We start from the raw sequence: 19324 nt of genomic DNA, 5'->3' as shown, positions 1-19324 counted from the left end.
ATACCAAAATTCAAATTGCCAGTTTAGGGACGATTATTTATATAATTCTGAGAGACAATTAAATCATTCAGAAACAGAAAGCAGCACATACACTTAGGAAAAATGTACCCCTATCAAAACTGTATTTAATTTAAAGGCATCCAGAAAGATGTCATTTATTCCTGAAGTGGTTTGTGCTGGCACATGAATGCAAGTCCTATTAAGATGCCACCCCAAAATTTATGGGCATAATATAGCATAATGAACACTGACAATAGTTTTCAAGTGTATAGTGGAGACAACTGACTTTTCTCTGGAAATGAAAACTGCATGTCATTTATAAAGAAGTGGTATTTGTAAAAAGATCTGCTTTTATCACAGAAAAAAAAACCATAATAACTAATACCGGAAAACCCCACAATAGTTTATATCTAGCACTCACAGCTTTGATCAACATATCTAAGTCTTTAGGTTCGAACGTGTCAGGATTCTGATGGTTCAGGTGCTCAAACTGTTTAAGAAGAGCCTGATGGTCTATGCCAGTGTCTGAAAGAACAAGATATAAATGTAAAACATTAAAATAAGTTTCAAATTAAGTGAGATCACAAAGTTAAAAACTTTCATATGGGTACTTGTGTCCTGTAAATACCTGAGGCTCCTTGAGGACTGGATAATTTTTTCACTGTTGGAGGAAACAACAGCAACATTTCTAAAGTTGCTTTTCTTGAAGCATATCAGCAAACTTGATAGAAATTTGCACTATAGTCCTGCTGATTAAGGCTTGTATTTCAGCAAGGAAAAGTACAAACAACTTGAGCATCACAAACCAAGAAAAACATTTTATTCTCTTTTATAGAAATGAGACAGTTGAATTTATGTGCCATTTCAAAGCTAACAACTTGCATCTTTTTCCTGAAATGGGAGAAGTCTGACTCTTCTATTGCTTGTATGTTTTGCAAATGACACATACCTGGCAAAATATGTATGCACAGTATGTTGTAAAATTAAATCAGATAAGCAGATATTCAAATTTAATTTTTGCAAATTGAGAAATACAAAACGGTGGAGAATCAGGCTCTGTGTCTAGAAGCTGCAAATATTCCTGTCTTCCTTACAACAGGAACAATATCCACCAATATCCATTCACAATGTACTAACAACAAAACGCATTTCTACAACAGGCTTTTCTAGCTGTTACCATGGTTTCTGACTACTAATGCTAGATAATCATGCTATCTTAAGCATACAGTTGATGTGTTATGTATAACAATTTTGACAAGCTTTTGTTAGATGGCTTAGCAAAGAATATTTTTTTAAAAACCTGGTAAACACAGTTTTGAACATGTTATTCTTTGGCAAACTGTCTTACACTCAGTACTGTGTCTGTATTATCAAAACAGCAAACACTGGCTTGGGCACATTTCAACCATCATTCCTTCCTGGTGAGATCATAACTTCTGTTGAAATGTATGAGCCTCAGCCTGTTACTGAAGCATTTTACAAGTGTAATAATAAGCTTTAAAAATATAAAAACAAAACAAAAAAACAGACCCCAAACTCATTTTCCTCTCTTTCTTATTCTTAAAAAAGACTCATTCCATTTGGTAGTATTTACTTGCCACATTACTGTATTATGTGAGACTCAACCCCTAACATTCTTCTGTCCTGTACAGATCAATCTAGTAGGATATTGGTGAAAATGTTTAAAACCACATCTGGGTCAGGACAGAATATATGCAGAATATAATCTCAAATCTTTTTTTTCTTTTAAGACCTTATCCATCTGATAGGGAAGAGAACAGGGGTGCGTGTATGCTTTTATTCTCTCTTCATTTTAAATGATCAAGATGTGAAGTGGTTAAGTGGTGTTACAGAGAAAAGATTAACAGAACAAATAAAAGGAAATCAAACAACTTTGCCTGCTGTTACTACAAAATGCTTTTTATACATGTTCCAAGATGTTGCCCAGGTATACAGATGCAGCTGTATTTTACTGATAATCTGGCCATACTTGCTGTATGCGATGTGAAGTACTCACTGGCAGGGCTGATTATCAACTTTACAAAACGTTGACCTACTCCCAGTGTTTTCACATCTTAGCAGTCATCTGAATATTCCGAACTGCAATAATCTGTTCTTGCTCTTTCCCAAACATAAGATCTTACACTTATGTGTAACAGAACTGATCTGTTGGAGGCAATTATTTTTCCAAAGCACACTGTTACTTTCTCTTAATTTATGGAAATAGAAAAGGCTAGAAGTAATCAGTCCATTAAACTATTATAAAAATTCAAAATACGCAAATTACTATGAACACAATCAGGTATCCTTGGCTGTTGTCAACTGTCTCACTGTCAGTGTCACCGTCATGTCAGTGAACTGCTTGCCTGCAAGAGGAGCATGAAACCAGGCTCTTGGCAGCTCAGGAGCTGCTCGAGGAAGATGAACATGGTGTCTGGCAGGTATGTGAAGCCATGCACTGACTCCTGTGGAGGGGCTACCAGCGGTGTGCATTGCCTAGCTACCAGTGGATTGTACTCTCTGGACTGTAGACCCTGTACTCTGTACTCTCTGGACTTTAATTAAAATAAAGCAAAGAACAGTAAGGTGATCTGATGCCCTCAGCCAACTCTATATTATTAGTCACTAATTAGACTGTGGTAGCACCTGAACACTTCATTAGAAAGGTACTACACTTCAAATAGCTTTTTTCCCAAACTAATTTGATGCTTTCTTGACCCTAGTAACATAGAATCATAGAATAGTTAGGGTTGGGAAAGGACCTTAAGATCATCTAGTTCCAACCCCCCTGCCATGGGCAGGGACATCCACATAAACATGTATTTGTATATGCATACTTCCTTCGTCAGTTTACTTGCCACCTCTGAATTTGGCTTAGCCTAGAAAACAGATCTTTATTCTTGGAGTATTTTAAATTGATAAATATCCTATTCAACTCAGTGGGATCCCCCCCAACCTGCAAATGTTTCTAATGATAGAATAATCTGCATAGACAAGTGAAGCACTTTTTGTTAGAGCTTCTTTGTGGATAAAAAAAAACACTGTGGAAGCAAGATGATGCAGTCCATCATTAGGATCTTTGTTTATGAGCAACTAATTCTCTTCAAAAAGAAATCACTAATTAGAAATATACAGAATTAGTTCTAAATGCAACCTTTAGGAATTCTTCAGTAATAAAAAATAAAAAGGGATAACACCACTTACCACAAAACCACGCAGCAATCATAATAATTAGAAACCTGCATACTTTATTAATTTTTAAGATTCCCTGAGTTTGTAAGATTCCATTAGCAATTAGGAAAATGCTATGAAAAAAACATTTCACTCCAAATGTTTTTGTTTATTTAAAAGCTGAAAACTGTCCCCAAAATAAGAAAAAATATTCTACCTTGAAAGGTTTAATGCTTGTTATAAACTTGTACAGTAACTATGTGGTGGAAAGGGGGCTTAAAAAGAGAAAAAGTAAAACTTCTGTGTTAACTGACTGTAAAACAAAACAAACAACAAACCCAAATAATTCATTTTCTACCCCGTAAAGACATGAAATGCTATGTCATGTTGTATTCTTAAACATAGTCCTACTATGTTACTAGTTCTCAGTGAGTAATTTATAAATTGATGCACTACAAAAATAGAGGTTGAAAAAGGATTATAAGTATCAGAAAAATCCACTGCGGAATAAAGTTTAGCTATTTATAAAACACAGATGGCTCTTCTTCCCAGTTTCCTATAAAGATGGCTCTTCACTGGCACTAGACCAGCTCAGAAAGGACATTCACTTTCAGCTTACAATGCTTTGTTGTCATAATGACAACTGATAGACTTTGGGAACCCTTCCAACACAATCCCATCTGTTAACTTACCTAGTTAAATTTTGTATTCTTACCTTGAACAGAATCCATTTTAGCTTTAATTAACATTCTTAGTCTTGCCACCTCTTGTCTTTTTAGTTCATCCAGCCGTGTTCTCACATGGTGGCTTACTAAATCAAGTTCTCTGCTTAGTTTTCCACTCTGTCAAAAAACAAAAGTTATGTATAAAAACTAGAAGCAAGTAGCCTTTATGATTCCCATTAGACCTGAGCTTCAAGATAGCAGACCAGTGGCAATCTCTGCAATACTGCAGACCATGCTGTAAGAATCTCAACATTTGTTCAAGTGCATACTCAAATATTTTTAAGCCTATGGTTACAGAAGCAGAGAGAAATCCTAAAAGAGAATTTCTAATTTTGCTCCTTCAAAGAGTAAAAGCATGATCTTGAAGCAGCAATATCTAATAATGTCTAAGTGACAAATTTCTAGATCAAATGTTCTTTAATTAGTTCAAAAGAACTGTGAGATGCACACACAGTACTGTGTTCTTCATCCACCTGATGATGGCTGTAAAACTTGGGAGAAGGTACAAGCACAGCAACAGCTACCAATGTGTATTGCAAGAATATTTATCAGGATCTGGAAATTGATAGTAATTTTCAAGGGTTACACTGGATGTAGGACAGAAGGAGCCAAAAGCTGCCAATGGCAACATGTGGGATTAAAAGAAATGCAACAGGTGGGATCTCCTCTCGAAAGTCTATCACTTCATACTGTTTCCTATCATTCCCTTGCTGAATTTCTAGTTCATGAAGGGGAATGCAGAAGGGCCACCACCTAGAGCCAGGAACTAAAGCAGAAAAGACAAGAATGTGGTGAGATTTTGGAGAGAGTACTTATGTAGATTTGCACAAAAGAAAGGACAGCAGTGGAGAAAGACAGAGGTCTATTTTCTTCCTATATACATACTGTCTCAGTCTGAGAAGGCAGATGTACCTGTGTTCAAAACAGTGTTCCAAATTACTCAGCAGGAAACAGCAAGTGAGAGCCATGCTTGCAGCTGTTTTGATGTACATGAAGACTCACCTACCTGCATGAATTCTGAAACAGGCTTTTTAGTAGACAGGCAGAAGGCAGAAACTATGCATTCAAGTATACATTGTTAGAGGTTTTTTATGCTATGGGATACCCCTGACTTAAAACAAAGTTCTAGTAAAGGTTAAATACCTAAATAAATTAAAGTGAGAGGAAATTTAAGCTCCCAAAAATTGAGAGGAGTATGAAAAAAGAAAAGTAAGAAAGAATACAACATACATGGCTCTTGGTTATGTATTTAACTAACCTTAAGTCTTTTATTGATTTTTTTAATTGTACCTACCTTTATTTCCTCTATGTCAGCAGTCTGTAGTTTCTCCCTGAAATGCTTATCTGTTTCCAAGACATCTATTACTTGCCTGAGATATTCGTCATAATAAAGTCCTGTATCCTTAAAAAAACAAACAAAAAGTAAAATTGAGGAAAAAAATATAACACCAAACATTTCATTTTGTTTAAATACAACAACTAAACTGAAATTTAAATCTAAGTAACTCAGGCATTATACTTTCTCACATACCTTCTTTTTTTCTGATTTGCATCACTGTCCTATAACAACTTACAACTTATTTACTATTCATTTGTTTCAGTAACTGACAAGGAAGAGGAGAAAAGTATTTAGGAACCCATGTAATACACAAGAATCTGTCATGCTAATATAATATTTTGTTTGGTTTTTAAACAGTGCAATTCATTCATTACTGTTCTATTTAAAACAATGAAACTGGAATCATTAAGTGGAACTTCCTAAGCCACCACTCAATTGCTTGAAAGAAGTCTCTGTGGAACAATAAACAGTTCTTCCTATTGTTAGCTGGGAATTCCTTCCATATGCTATCTCACCTTTAGCAGCTCATGGGGAAAAGAAAGAAAATAAAAAAGAATAAATTTAAATGGAACCTCATCATATTAGATGGCAGACTGTATGACAATACTGGCTTTCCTTCCTGAAAGTAACTCCAGTGAAGAACACTTAAATTTCAGGGAGTTTGCTATAGTCAGATTACTAACAATTAGAAAAAAATACTTAACTGGGTAAATTTCATTACACTTACTGGATTTTCTACCTTCTCTCCTTCTACATGGCCTTCTCCTTTGACCTTTGTCTTATCTATGTCTATAGGTACAGCATCCAGTGCCATTAGAAGACATGTCATCAGCAAAATACACTGTTGGGGCAGAACAGATAGCCACTTCATCTGAAATGAGACCAAGTCACAGAAAATAACAAATGATGTTATCATACTTTAGCAATTAGATTTTTTTATGTTCCTACATAGATACATGTAATACCCCTCTTCTCTCATGTTCTACTGCTCTCCAGAACACTAAAAATCAAAGAATTAAACACAGCATTAATTTTTAAAGGCTATTTTTCCACAAGCACATTATCTTGCAGCTGTATAGCAAACCCAAGTTGTAGTGTAACCAGTGAGAGGTTTTTAACATGTTGAGGTACTATCAATGGCTCCATACAACAGGCAGGAACACCCAATATTCATACACTTTTTTAGGATGGTCAGGTCTTGTATAACTAATAATGACATTCCTACTCTGATGGTGTCTTTGCTGAAGTTATTGTCAAACTCCTAAAGATAATCATGGACACTGAATCAGATCTTCATGTAGTTTTTATTTCAACAACAGAGTAGTTTGTCTAACTTGGAGCAAGGACCCCTCCATAATTTATTAGCAGGATAAGTATTTTACAATCCCTCTTATATCCATATTCCAATTTGAGAGATTCTTGAAAAAATAGTTCATGCTATCTGAAATTGTGTCTGGGGCTTTATTAAGCCAGTCTCCCCTAGACTTTCTTTGGTGATTTATATGGGGCTAAATGACACATAATTTTATGAGCATAGACCACTTTGAAACTTCTGGATCTCTGTCTTCTCTCCCATTATCAAATTTGGCTGAAAGCAGCTCAGTTCATAGAAAATGGTAAGACTGAATATTTAAACAGTTTGAGAACAGGAAATCCAGCTAAAAAAGTAATGATGGTAATCTAGCATCTGACAGCAGTCAGGCTCTTGGGACAATTCAGCCTATGACAGTCTACAGTCTCTGAATATTCTATAAAAAGTGTAAGCAAACTCCAATGTTACATTATCAATATAAATCACCTCCTGAAAAGTAAAAGTTGCCAATCAAATACTGTCTAAAATTAGCTTAGATATGTCAGAGAAAAAGAGGCAGTATTTAAGAAATGTGCTGTGAAATCTAAAGTATGCCTGCTACAAGAAGGATTTCTATATAAGTGCTTTAACTAGTCTTGCAAGATTAAGCATTATTGACACCTGTTATTCATACAACTTATGTAAAATAAAACACTAAGAAAAGAATTGGATATGCATACAAGATGTACAGAAATAGTCTTTCCTTTATTGCGGATGATGAAATAGCTGGAGATAAAAATATATGCACCTATCCATCTTTTATCCTGTATGTCAAAGCCTCAGGAATTCTCTGAAACTGTTTTTCTTAATTACGTCTTCAGCAAAAAGAGCCTAAATGGATTCTGCTCATTTACAGCATATAAATACCTGTTACTCTCATTTAAAAAATTACTAACATCTGATCATTACCAAATGGGACAGCAGGAGCTATTGTCAGTGCCATTATAGCATATTAGATTTGATGTCAGCATTACTGTCAATTCCACAACAGCAAGCCTGATTAGCTTTGCCTAGGTCATTCCTTTAGAACAAGTAAACACACAAAGAAAAGGGGACAAATGCAGATTGATTTGCTGAAACTAGTGAATTAATTTCTACACAAGCTGTTGGATTGCAGTGACTTCATAGAGTCTCCTAATCTTGTTGTAGATAACAGGAGTATTTTTTTCCTGACATCCAGCTTGAATCTCCCCTCTTTTAGTTTAAAGCCATTATCCCTTGTCTTGTCGCAAAAGGCCCTGCTAAAAAGTCTCTTCTTTCTTAGAGGCTCCTTTTAAGAACTGAAAGGCTACCAAAAGGTCTCCCCGGAGTCTTCTCCAGGCTGAAAAACCCCAACTCTCAGTCTTTCCTCATAGGAGAGGTGCTCCATCCTGATCATTTTTGTGGTTCTCCTCTAGACCTGCTCAAGCAGGTCATGTCTTTATTGTACTGAGATCTCCAGAGCTGAATGTAGTACTGGAGGTGGAGTCTCAGGAGAGCAGACTAGAGGGGGAGAATTGCCTCCCTTGACCTGCTGGTCACGCTCCTTTTGGCACAGCACAGGGTATGGTTGGCTTTAAGTGCCCACTGCCAGATCACGTTTAGCTTCCTGTCCACCAATTGCTCTTAATACAGTCTCCACCCAGCCTGTACGTGTGGTGCCAAAAGCACCACAACAAACCCAGGACAGTATCCACCCCTTATTGCATATGATTCATGTCATGCTCAGTATATAAACTGGAGGGAGTTCCCCAGAAGGGCCAGATCACTGCTTGGGTCAGGCCGGGTATCAGTTGGCAGGTGGTGAGTGGTTGTATTCTTTTCTCTTGTTATTTCCTTTATCATTATTATTATTGGTGGCAGCAGTCCTAGTTTTATATTATATCTTTGTTACTGGACTGTTCTTATTGTAACCTGTGGGAGTTACATTCTTTCGATTCTCCTCCCCATCCCTCCAGGAGTAGGGGAAGGAGAAAGAGGGAGGAGTGAGCGAGCAGCTGTGTGGTTATGAGTTACCAGCTCATCTTAAACCATGACAGCTCTTTTTGGCACCCAGCATGAGGCACAGAGTTAACAGTTATCCACATGCAAGACTTTGCATTTGGCCTTCCTTGTTGATCTTCATGAGATTCATGTGAGCCCACTCCTCAAGTGTATCAAGGTCCCTCTGGATGGCATCACTTCCCTCCAGGGTGTCAACTGCACCACACAGTTTTGTGTCACCGGCAAACAGGCTGAGGGTTCACCCAATACCATTTCTACAAACCAAATCACCACTGGATCTTTGGGCCAGGCTAGGTTACTAGGGCAGATCAACAATGCTACTGGAAGTCCTGAACTAGAGCTATCAGTTGAATCTGTATCTGTTAGTGGGATACCTCATTTTATGTATCGGTGGCATAGATGATGTTAGTAAGTTAATACATATTATGAAGGCCACCAGTTCTTTTAGCTGGCAGACACCATCCCTGGGTACATTCAAGGCCAGACTGGATGTGGTTCTGGGCAACTTGGTCTAGTTGAAGATGTCCCCGCTCATTACAGGGGGGTTGTACTAGGTGACCTTCAAAGGTCCCTTCCAATCCAAACCATTCTATGATTCCATGCTTGTCAGTCAATTTTTTCTGTTTTGTATGAAGAACATCACCTGATTTTGTCCTCTTTTTTCCCCAAAACTAGATTGCCATGTCTGGTGTTAGAGTCATTTTCTAAACACTGCTGCCTGGCATTTTGATATACCTGTCAGCACACAAACACAGTTAGATCACCATGTAAGCTTGAATACAAGAAATGGAAAGCAGAGACAGCTTAACCGATACAGCAGGTTGGATAGAAATAGAAAATAGTGTTTCTGTAACAGACTGCATATGACACTACGAGTTTGGCAAGTAGTTCCACAGGTAACATGTTTTGTGAACGACCTCTGCTCATTTACTTCATTCAGTAACCCCGTAAGTTCTTGTATAGGAAGATATGTAAACAATTTACGCTCTACCATTCCCATATTAAAGCTCTCCAACAGTGATCATACACCACTCCTCCCTCTTCTAGCCTAAAGAATGCTAGCTTACCTACTGATTCCTGCTATTGAAGCCTTTTTCAGAACTTTGATAATGCCTGTTAGTCACATATAAATGTTTTCTACTCCTTCAATAGCCAATTTGAAATAAAAGAACCTTGGGGACCTAGGCTATGTTACAGATTTTATCAAAACATGTTTTTTTTAACAAGAAAGGCTTATAAATTCCAGGTAGGACTGATGATATTTGCAAGGTGATGGTTCATGTCCAAAGCAGACTGAGATACAGTTGTGAGGAAGCCACTGTTCCTTCCTTTTCAGATGAAAGAACCAGGGAAAAAAGCAAAAGTAAAGCAAGCACTTAATTCAGTATGTGTCAACTAAGTGTATTTAACAAATAAGTAGGAGATAACTGACCCTCAAGATCTACTTTGAAAGACTCTGGACGAACAGCCTAGACAGTAAGTTCTCTAAACACAGAGCATCACAGTAAAAAAAATGTACATGTAAACCAAAAATCAACCTTGCTGAAATTCTTGCAGAGTATGAATGGGGCAGTCTAGTAAATTGGTACATGAAAAGTCGTAACTATGCAGGAAGTCTAGGCAATGACTATAAAACAAAACTAATAAAACCAAAAGGCTTATGAAGTATTTGAGTATAACTGTTCTTTTAGTATTTTTAGAAATATTTTTTAAAATGTTATGTATGTTTGAAATTTTCATTTAAGGAATTGGTAGCTTCTGACAGTGCTAAAATCTTGGCCCCTGATAAATGGATAAGTATTTTTCTGACCAAGATATTTTCATATATATAAAATTATAGTAATAAAAGTAACCTAATATTATCATAAGCCACTATAGTTACATAAGGTATGTAAACACTGCTTTTAAAAATCATATGTGGCTAATATTTGAGCATGCTCATTTCATGTAAGACCAACAGGTCATGTGGTGAGGTGAACCACAGCAGAGCAGCCAGAAACTCAAGTGCTAGCCATAGTTACGGCACTGATTCATTCTTTGCCTACAGCAAGTACTAAAGCCAACACTTTCAACAATGACACCTGGTCTTTCATCCATTTTAAAGACATAATATTTTTAAAGCTGCTGACCTACATCTTCTAGTAATGTTAATAATTATGAAGATAGGGATTGTCAGTTTTTTGACCAAAAAGGAGACACAGCATTTTTCAGGCTTTTTCTATTGCTGTTCAGGAAAACTGATACATAAAATGTCCATGCTGAGCTGAAACAACTGAGATATAAGCAACCAAGTTGGTGTGCCAAATCTCTGATTAGGAAGTACTAATCTCCAGCAGATTTGGGGTGGGCAACAGGAGCTACATCATCTTAAACTACCTCTGCAGTAGTGAGCAGAGTTTATCATCAAAAGCCATAATCAAACTAAGTGCTATTGGATCTGCTAACTTTTGGTGATTTGTGCTCATGGGCAATTTGGGTTCCCTTGGAAATACCATCCTTTGTAATTATGCACTGTCATACATAATAGGAAAGACCGGATGATATCACAGTATGTTCTTCACATCTATAAACTGCTGTGAAAAGAAGGTGATCTACTGCCCATCAGGCAGTTTCAGGTTTTGCATAGGGCATATTTATTGTAGCCTTTTAGATAAAACAGACAAAAAAATCCACAAGTATCAGGAAGAGTTAAAAGCAGACAAGACCAAAATGGATAAGCAAAAAACTATGTCATTGCAGCTGACTTTGCAGACTACTATGCTTAACACAGGATTTCCCATTGTATTTTCATGAACCGAAGTGTTTACACAACCTGTGCTATTACAAGTAAATTGGAAATATATTTATTAGAATGAAAAATAATTACCTAGTGAAGACTGAATTACTGTATTTAGGTACCTATTAGTCCAAGACTATTAATCAAAATGCCCTTAATAAAAGCAGGTAACCAAGACATATATCAGCCTTTAGAAGGTGACAGTCACAACCGAGTCACTAAGCACATTCTATTTTGACATGTATTAGAAGAGAAACAAGGCACATTGCAAATTCTAGCATGAATCAGCTGCAAGAAAAAACTCAGCATGATTCTCAAATTCACCAACTAGAGGAAAAAGTGACAAGAGGCAGGATGAAAGGAAAACTGCATTTCCAGGTTTTGTTCCACTAAACACTTTACCATTCTCAGCCTGTTACCAGCTACCTTCAAGAGTTCCTGACTTCTGAGAAACCCATTCCTGGATGCCCAACCCTTCCCAGGCATTTCAGGGTGAGTCTAGGGTCTGATCCCAGGATGTTGTTTTGAAAATGAGAAGCAATGTCAATTTGATCACTGTTATCAGTAGTACATAATGCACAGTGTGCATCCTTGTATCCTGCCATGGGTGCATCACTTGAGCCTATTATTACTACTGTTACTGCTACACAGTTTAATAGAAATGTAAATTGTTATGGATCTTTCCAGCTGACTAGCTACTTTCTTAAAGAGCGATAGAGAGAGCTAATGTACAACTGCTATGTGGAAATTAAGTAATTTTAGTGAAAGCTATGTAATCCAGCCAGATGAAAACGTAGTACAACTCTAATCAGCTTGTTACAGAAAACAATCTCATCTTTCCTAGAAGGATATACAAGAATTCTACTTGTAATACATAAAGAGAACTAATAAAAAATGTAGTGCACTAGAACTGACAAATACTGTAGTTTATAAACAAAGCCAGTATCCTAAGCTTTCAGGGAAAACAAAAAATAAAACCTGATTATAAAGTATTTTAAAAAACAGAGTGAAAACCCAAGGAATGAAACAGCAGAAAACAGAGCCACCAATGTACTTGCATGAACAGAAAAATACAATTGGAAAATAAAATAAGCAGGCTGTCTGCCAGCAACTTTGATCTTAATCCCACTAAAATTAATCACAAATTCCTATCAACTTCAGTGTAACAGGATTGAACATCTGAATCAGAAAGAGCTACAGGCTTTGCAAGGTAATACAGCTTCTAAAGTTTGTTCTAGCAACATTAACACAAGCAGTTAAACACAGCATTAGCACACTTCTTTTACACAACCGCCAGGTGTTTATAATATTAACCTGAAGAGTTACTTTTCCTAAACTTAACACCTATTGCTCAGACACCAGAATTCTGGTACTCATGTCTCCATCACCCCTAACAAAGCACAGGTGTCTTGAAAGAAGTAACACCCAATGTCAAATTTTCTTGCAAGTTCATGTGTACTGTGATGGGCAATGTAAACAGAAATCCAGACTTACAGAACATACAAATAAGCCTACCTGTTCATAAAATCTCACACATAATTAAATCTGTGTAAGATACAGTGCAGACATACAGGATGATAGCAATACTCTCTATTGTCATGATTATACTGTGACTTCCTATTTTAATGCTGTACATTGGAGAAGTTAACAATCTTCATATCCAGTGCTGAATTAAAACAAAGAGAAAAGAGACAGACTGTATCTACTAATATTCACCTCTCTGAAAATATTCTATCCTCAGCACTAGAATGAGAACATCACAAATACTATACCTTAACAGTGTAAAGTACTCCTTCAGCATTTTGAGCTAGCCATCTAGCATCTTGAATCTGTTTTTCACCTCTGAAACTGTGATATACCCATCCATGTATCAGTTGTAGAGGATGTTTAATACATTCTATTTCTTTGAAAATTATTGCAAAGATATAAATTTATTAGCTTACAAGATATTAAAAAATACATAAAATGTTTGAAATGGGGCAGAAACAGATTATCCTACGATATTTTCTGTTTGGAAACACCAGAAATACCTGTGTTCATTCCTCCCCATTCTTTCAAGAAAACCTGCTGCACAGACACTGTTAGCTATCATACCTTAACCAATGATGAAAGTCAATGAATCTATAGTTTATGCGTCTTCTTCATAATATTATTCTATCGAGTTAATCTGGTATTAGCATGGTTAAAATGTGGCAACAATTTTACAAAACCCTGTTTCAGCTCAAGCTTCTAAAGTAAACCTCTGTCTTGTAGTCAAGATTTTTTTCAGTAGGTCACTATTCTTGTAGATACAAATTTCTCATTGAAGACATGAGCAGAAAATGACACAAAAAGGGAAATGGCTACAGTGTGCAAGTTTTCCGTTTACAATTTATCTTTCAAAATACAGAAACACCTGCATACTTTTCTTCTTTAAAAGAATTTGTCCTTTCAAAAGTTAATATGCAAGCATAATAATTTCTCCCTCTCTCCTCTTTCAGTAAGTGTCCCACTCACACAAGCAGCAACAGTTTTCCTTTTATTATCCTTGAAGCATTTTTTTCCTCTCTTGTCAAAACTGCCCATTTTTTCTAGCCAATATCCAACAGTTTTCAACCTGGACATACTGGTGGTGAATGCAGAGACATTCCTTATTTTTTCAAGAAGCATTTTAATACTGTACATAAATACAGGTTTATATAAAACACTAGTATTCAAGTACTTAAAGCCAGCAGAATCCTTTCTTCTCATCCTCTTCACTTGGCTTAAGTTATTTTCTTTGACTTGGATTGTTACATTTTTCTCAGTGCACTTTATCTGCTTCTTTCTTTATACAGTAAGAAGTTGGCTGGTAGAACAGATTCTTCTTTCAGTTTCTCAGGAAAGACAGCATGCCTCAGCTGCATGTAGTACAACATTTGCTGATGGACCCTTAAAGAAAATACACTTCAGCTGTTTTATTAAATGAGTAATCCAAATACTGGGGGATAATATATAGTAACAGTAACTGTGAATGCTCAATTGGAAAAGAAGCAAATACTACCTACAATGCAATTCTATGTCCTGAAATAAAGATGGCATAGAAGCAAAATGTACATCTGCATGTGCTTAGCTCTATCATACATGAAGTTTGAAAAGAAAATGGTCTTCTTGTTGCAATGTTAATGGCTCATGATTTAAAAATGTGCACACACACAAATACATATACACATTTGTGATACTACCTGCCTCCAAGGAACTTCCCTATCATAATTTCGGAGAAAATAAGTATCAGTGTCTACAAAGCTATCTTACTAACTGAAGAATGTTGAAATACTAGTTTTGGTTTTAAAAGGGATTTACATGAATTTATCAATTCTTTGTAATAAAGTTGTCTAAAAAAATAATTTAGGATGGCAATACTCTAACAAAAACTTGTATTGAATTCAATACATACTTGATAAAATTCTTATCAACTTTGAATTTAAAAATAATATACCACTACAAACGTATCTTCCTGTATTATAAGTCTGGTTTCCATACAGAACAAAATACAACAGCACACCTGGAATCTCACAGATTCATTCTGTATAAATACAAACAACAATTTTGTCAGTGCTGGCATAAAAAGCAACTCTGTTTCAAATATGCTACTACATGCAACCAAAGTATTTGCTCAAACCCTAATCTCAAAAAGTATTTCAATTATTCTACTAATATGTATTTTTCTTTAGTCAATAACAAACCATGATGCTAAAGTAAATCCTGAATGCCCACAGGAGTTAAGGGACTTTTTTTCCCCTCTGGAAAGAAAGATACAAAACATCTAACAAGAATAAAACTAGATTGAATGATACAGAGACTGATTTTAAAATATTTAGGCATTTAATTATAGCTGCCTAATGAGGTTTATTTCTATAATTTACTACTTCCCATTGATTTCTACTTGCTTGGGAATCCAAATACATGTAAGCATCCCACACCTGTTTTATAAAGAATACAAAGCATGAGGAATATAATAATGAAAAGGGTTTATATATTTCCTGAATTACTTATGATGTATAATATTTATAACTGAATACCCGTAAAACAGCTCTAATAAAATGGAATTCCTTCATTCTTCCAACTGCCAAATTATGCATAGTACGTAAGAGCAAAACCTGTTCAAATTAACATAAATTTTGCCTCTGATTTAATTAGATATATTTTAAATATCTGGCCATGCTTTTAGCTATATGTAAGCATATCCATATCTAGAAGTCTTGTCTATTGCGTATCTAACAGGAACTTCAGAGAAATCTTTTCTGCTTACTGAGCAATCAAACAGCCAAGAGCACGATACCTCACTAGATAAACACCTTTGTTGCACAAGTTCAAATCGAAGCAACACTGATACCGGCTTTTAACAGTAAAGGATTTTATCTTTCTGTTGTAAAGCATATTAGTTTAGTCAGTATATCGCTATGAGTCAATATTTCCAACCTCTGACATTTGAGTCAATATAATAGTATTTTACATTTTATTGTCTCGGAACACTATTGTTCTTTCCTTTCACAATTACAACTTCAGTTTTATATGTACCATTTGAGGACTGCTTTTGATGGAAAACCTTTAACTTGGCTTATATGAACTGAAAGTTTATACTCAGCGGTATTACCATTACTACACAACCAACTACAGTTTCCACAATGGAAACGTCTCCTTACTCTTACTGAAACATAATTCTTTTTGTTGTTGTTGCTTAGTTTTTAGTTTCTTGATGGGGTTTTCTGAATATAATTTCGAATAATGCCAAATAATGGTATCTTAAGCTGTAAAGCATCAAGTCACAAACAAATTTACATGCCTTTGCATCTAACAGATAATAGAAGTTTTAAGCATATCCAATGGGCAATATTAATAATTTTGGTTTGCCCTTTTTTCTTGCTTAATTAACTTTGTAGCAGTAAATGAGATTCACAATGTTCTACTACCACACAATTTGTTTAATATGGACTTATTACTTATTTAAATAGAATTATCTTTCTTATTCTAAAATAAAATGCTGACACCATCCAAAGGATTACACTAGTGAGTAAAGGGGAAAATTCATAATCATAGTTAGGATGTACTGCATGTAATTAGGTTAATAATTTGCAGCCCATAGTGAATATTGCCTTGTGACAGCACAAGATCACTGCATAGCAAATGACAGTGGCAGATATAAGTGGATCTTGAGTGCTCGCAGGAATGGGAGCTTCTCCCATAAAACTTTCATGAGTCTTAAGCAGAGGCCCACAAAGGCTACAATAAAACCTGGTTTCACACAATTTTTGAGTGGCTTTTTACCTCCTATCCAGTCTTTAGAATGCTGCTCCGTTCAACTAAGAGGGACAGTCACCTCAGAATTCAGGGCAGAACTGCATCAATACTGAGTCAACTACAGGACTTTTCTTTAGAGTGGGAGAAAACAAGATGACAAAGCAAGCCTCCAGGTAGAACCAGATACCATAGTGTACTGGTGCTTTATTGTTACTATGATGGTCTAATTTTAAAAGTGCTGCACATGAATTCTTCATAGTTAGAACTTACAAGTCCAACAACAGGAGATTTTTCTCCTATACTCACTAAGAAGTTTTGCCAAACAAGAACACTTTTGAAAACCACAGCCATGTTCATTTCAGCAAAAAGTTACCTCCCTACAACCATATTTCAACCTTTTCCTCTTTCGGAGTATTTTCTGAGTATAGTGGCTATCCTGACATTATTTTACCTAGCTTCTCCAGGGGTACTATAGCAAGCATAACGCAGAAAAGCTATATACCCTGTCTACTGAAACCAGCCGACTCTCCTGAACAAAGCAGCAGAACTTTTTCTTCCGGTTGTAAAATTACCATCCAATCAAGATTCTGCTGCAGCTGCCAGGTACGCATTAATTTCTGCCTTAGGTGCTCCAAAGGTAACCGCTTGCTCGCCCATCAGCGGGGCTGGCGAAGTGTTACTTCCTGGAAAGCCATTGATCTGGCTGGCGGTACCCAAGCGTAAAGGCCGGAGGGAGGGAAACCTGGAGAGCTTTCTGGCGGGGGCAGGACGTTCCCGGCCCAATTCCAGATGCCTTTCTCCCTCCACCTCTACCCCAAACACCTAAGGGAGCCCCTCGGCCCGCTGGGCAGCTCTCGCCTACTGCCCCACGTCTCCTCGTTACCGTTATCCCGTGTTTTCAAACCTGACAGAAGGGAGAACGGTTAAACCCCTCGAGGCACACTGCGTCCCACCCCTCCCCAACACGTCGCGACGGTCAACTGCTCCCCCTGACAGGACGTGCTCGGCCGCAAGGCCTCCGCGCCGGCGGGGCCCCCCTTACCGTCCCCTCCGCCAACGACTGAGGTACCACTGCCTCGGGACGGGTGAATCTACCTTCAGATCCCCTGCGGCGAGAGAGGAGCCGCTATTTCTTAAGGGCGAGGCGTCTCCTGTGTGCGGGGATGAAGAGAAGCGTTGCCGGGGGGTGCTCCTGGGGATCTGAGGTGCTCGCTGGTGCCGTACGGTACGGTTCGGTTCGGAGCGATACCGACCCGTGCGACTGCCCGTGCTCCCGTTGCCATAGAGACAAGTCCCGCCCTTCTGCGCGTGTTGATTGGCCCGGCTAGACCCCCATCCGGGCGTCGCGGAGAGCTCTGATTGGATAGCAGCGGACGCGGAGGCGGGGATTGCGCCACAAGCCGCACTGCCGCCAGCGCCGACAAGGTACGTGGCGGTCGCCGGGGGGCGGGTCCCGGCCGCGCGGCTGTGGCGTCATGGCGGAGGTGGGGACGCGGGTGCGCACCTGGGCCGCTCGGGGGGGGCTGGTCCGTCTCCGGACGCACCCCAGCGGGTCTCGGTACGGGTCTCGGTACGGGTCTCGGTACGAGTCTCGGTACGGGTCTGCCCAAGCCTTGCTTCCGTGGTGCGCTAGGCCGCTCTCTAAAGCGATCCGGTTACCGGCCGTGGGTCCTGAGGGGAGCCGCGGCCTGTGGCTGCCGCGGAGGGCCCTGTCTACAAACGGCCCCCGCCTCACGCACACAGACATCTCCTCCTTCTTTCAGGCTTCCTTTTCCAGGACTGGTCCTTCTTCTCATCTGCGCCTTACTGAGCTCAGATTTGGTTTCCCTTTCCCCTTAGAGGAGAGGAAAATAAAGAAATAAGGGGGGGAGAGAGGGGGGGGGGATGGAAGGGGAGAGATATCTCGACTTTTGTGTAATAATTAAGGAAACTTTTCAGCCTGTGTATTTGTTTATGCTTGGTGTCAGCTTTGGGTTTGATTTGTGGATTTCCAGTGCCACTTTGTTTCTAAGTGCAGTACTGGGGTTTCTGGACTAAGATACGTGTGTTCTGGGCATCTGTTCAGCATTGAAACTGCTCAGTGATTATTAAGTTTATTGGGTAGCTAAACACTAGCTGTAATAGCAAATACACTGCAGTTCCTATAAAAATAACTATCTCTGGAATAAACATAGATTTCAGTTAACATGTTTCAATACTGTGAGCCTGTTGTACTTAAAAAATATCGACACATAAATTAATGAAAAACTTTTATCCTGTGTGTTGTATTTCTGTTACTCTGATTTACAAGATAAGTAGCCACAAGTTAGCCTTAAGAAACTGTTGCATTCGTTTATACAAATGAGAGGAAAAAATAATTTATTGAGGGATTTGCACAGTCTAGGCAAGATACTCAAAACTGTTGTGAAGTTCTGAATGCTCAATTATAATGAAAATTGGAGTCCACAGTGGTAGTTGAAATTGTAGCTTCTGGGATATGTATGTGAAAGAAAAATGGGAATGTAAACTTGCCTAATGACATCTGTGGTAATAGAAAGCTATTAAAGTAATAGGGCTGATGCTGCTTGGAGCTTTCCCTCTCTTGAGATACTTTTCAATGCTATAAAATAGCTTTTGTACACTATCTTTCACTTGAAAAACAGAGTTTTGTGGTCAGTATTCTTTACTAGTTTTTAGATTATCATTTTAGGGAGCTGGAAGCACTGGAATTTCTTTAATGT

General features: G+C 37.9%; 1 protein-coding gene and 1 long non-coding RNA gene across 4 annotated transcripts in view; one reads left to right on the top strand and one right to left on the bottom strand.

Moving 5' to 3' along the window:
• The window catches only part of NUCB2 (nucleobindin 2), a 31039-nt gene extending 13143 nt beyond the window's left edge, over positions 1-17896 (bottom strand). For 2 of the 3 annotated variants that reach the window (XM_005153274.3, XM_031052781.1), the window contains exons 1-5: positions 17700-17896; positions 5963-6106; positions 5191-5298; positions 3887-4013; positions 422-525 (exon numbers count right to left, since the gene is read on the bottom strand). In XM_005153274.3, the coding sequence (XP_005153331.1) occupies positions 422-525; positions 3887-4013; positions 5191-5298; positions 5963-6106 (483 nt within the window). In that variant the 5' untranslated portion in view covers positions 17700-17896. Of the gene's footprint in view, positions 1-421; positions 526-3886; positions 4014-5190; positions 5299-5962; positions 6107-17646 lie in introns of all 3 variants that reach the window. The other variant, XM_031052780.2, reaches the window with a different exon arrangement.
• On the top strand, positions 8337-18427 carry LOC115947198 (uncharacterized). Its single transcript, XR_004081146.2, has 3 exons — positions 8337-8368; positions 11757-11837; positions 14162-18427. It is a non-coding gene; the product is annotated as an uncharacterized lncRNA (long non-coding RNA).
• The last annotated feature ends 897 nt before the right edge of the window (positions 18428-19324 follow it).

Source organism: Melopsittacus undulatus, chromosome 4 (assembly GCF_012275295.1).
Source record: "Melopsittacus undulatus isolate bMelUnd1 chromosome 4, bMelUnd1.mat.Z, whole genome shotgun sequence".
Lineage (NCBI taxonomy): Eukaryota > Metazoa > Chordata > Aves > Psittaciformes > Psittaculidae > Melopsittacus > Melopsittacus undulatus.
The sequence above is the reverse complement of the archived record's forward strand: the minus strand, read 5'-3'. Positions and strand labels throughout refer to the sequence as shown.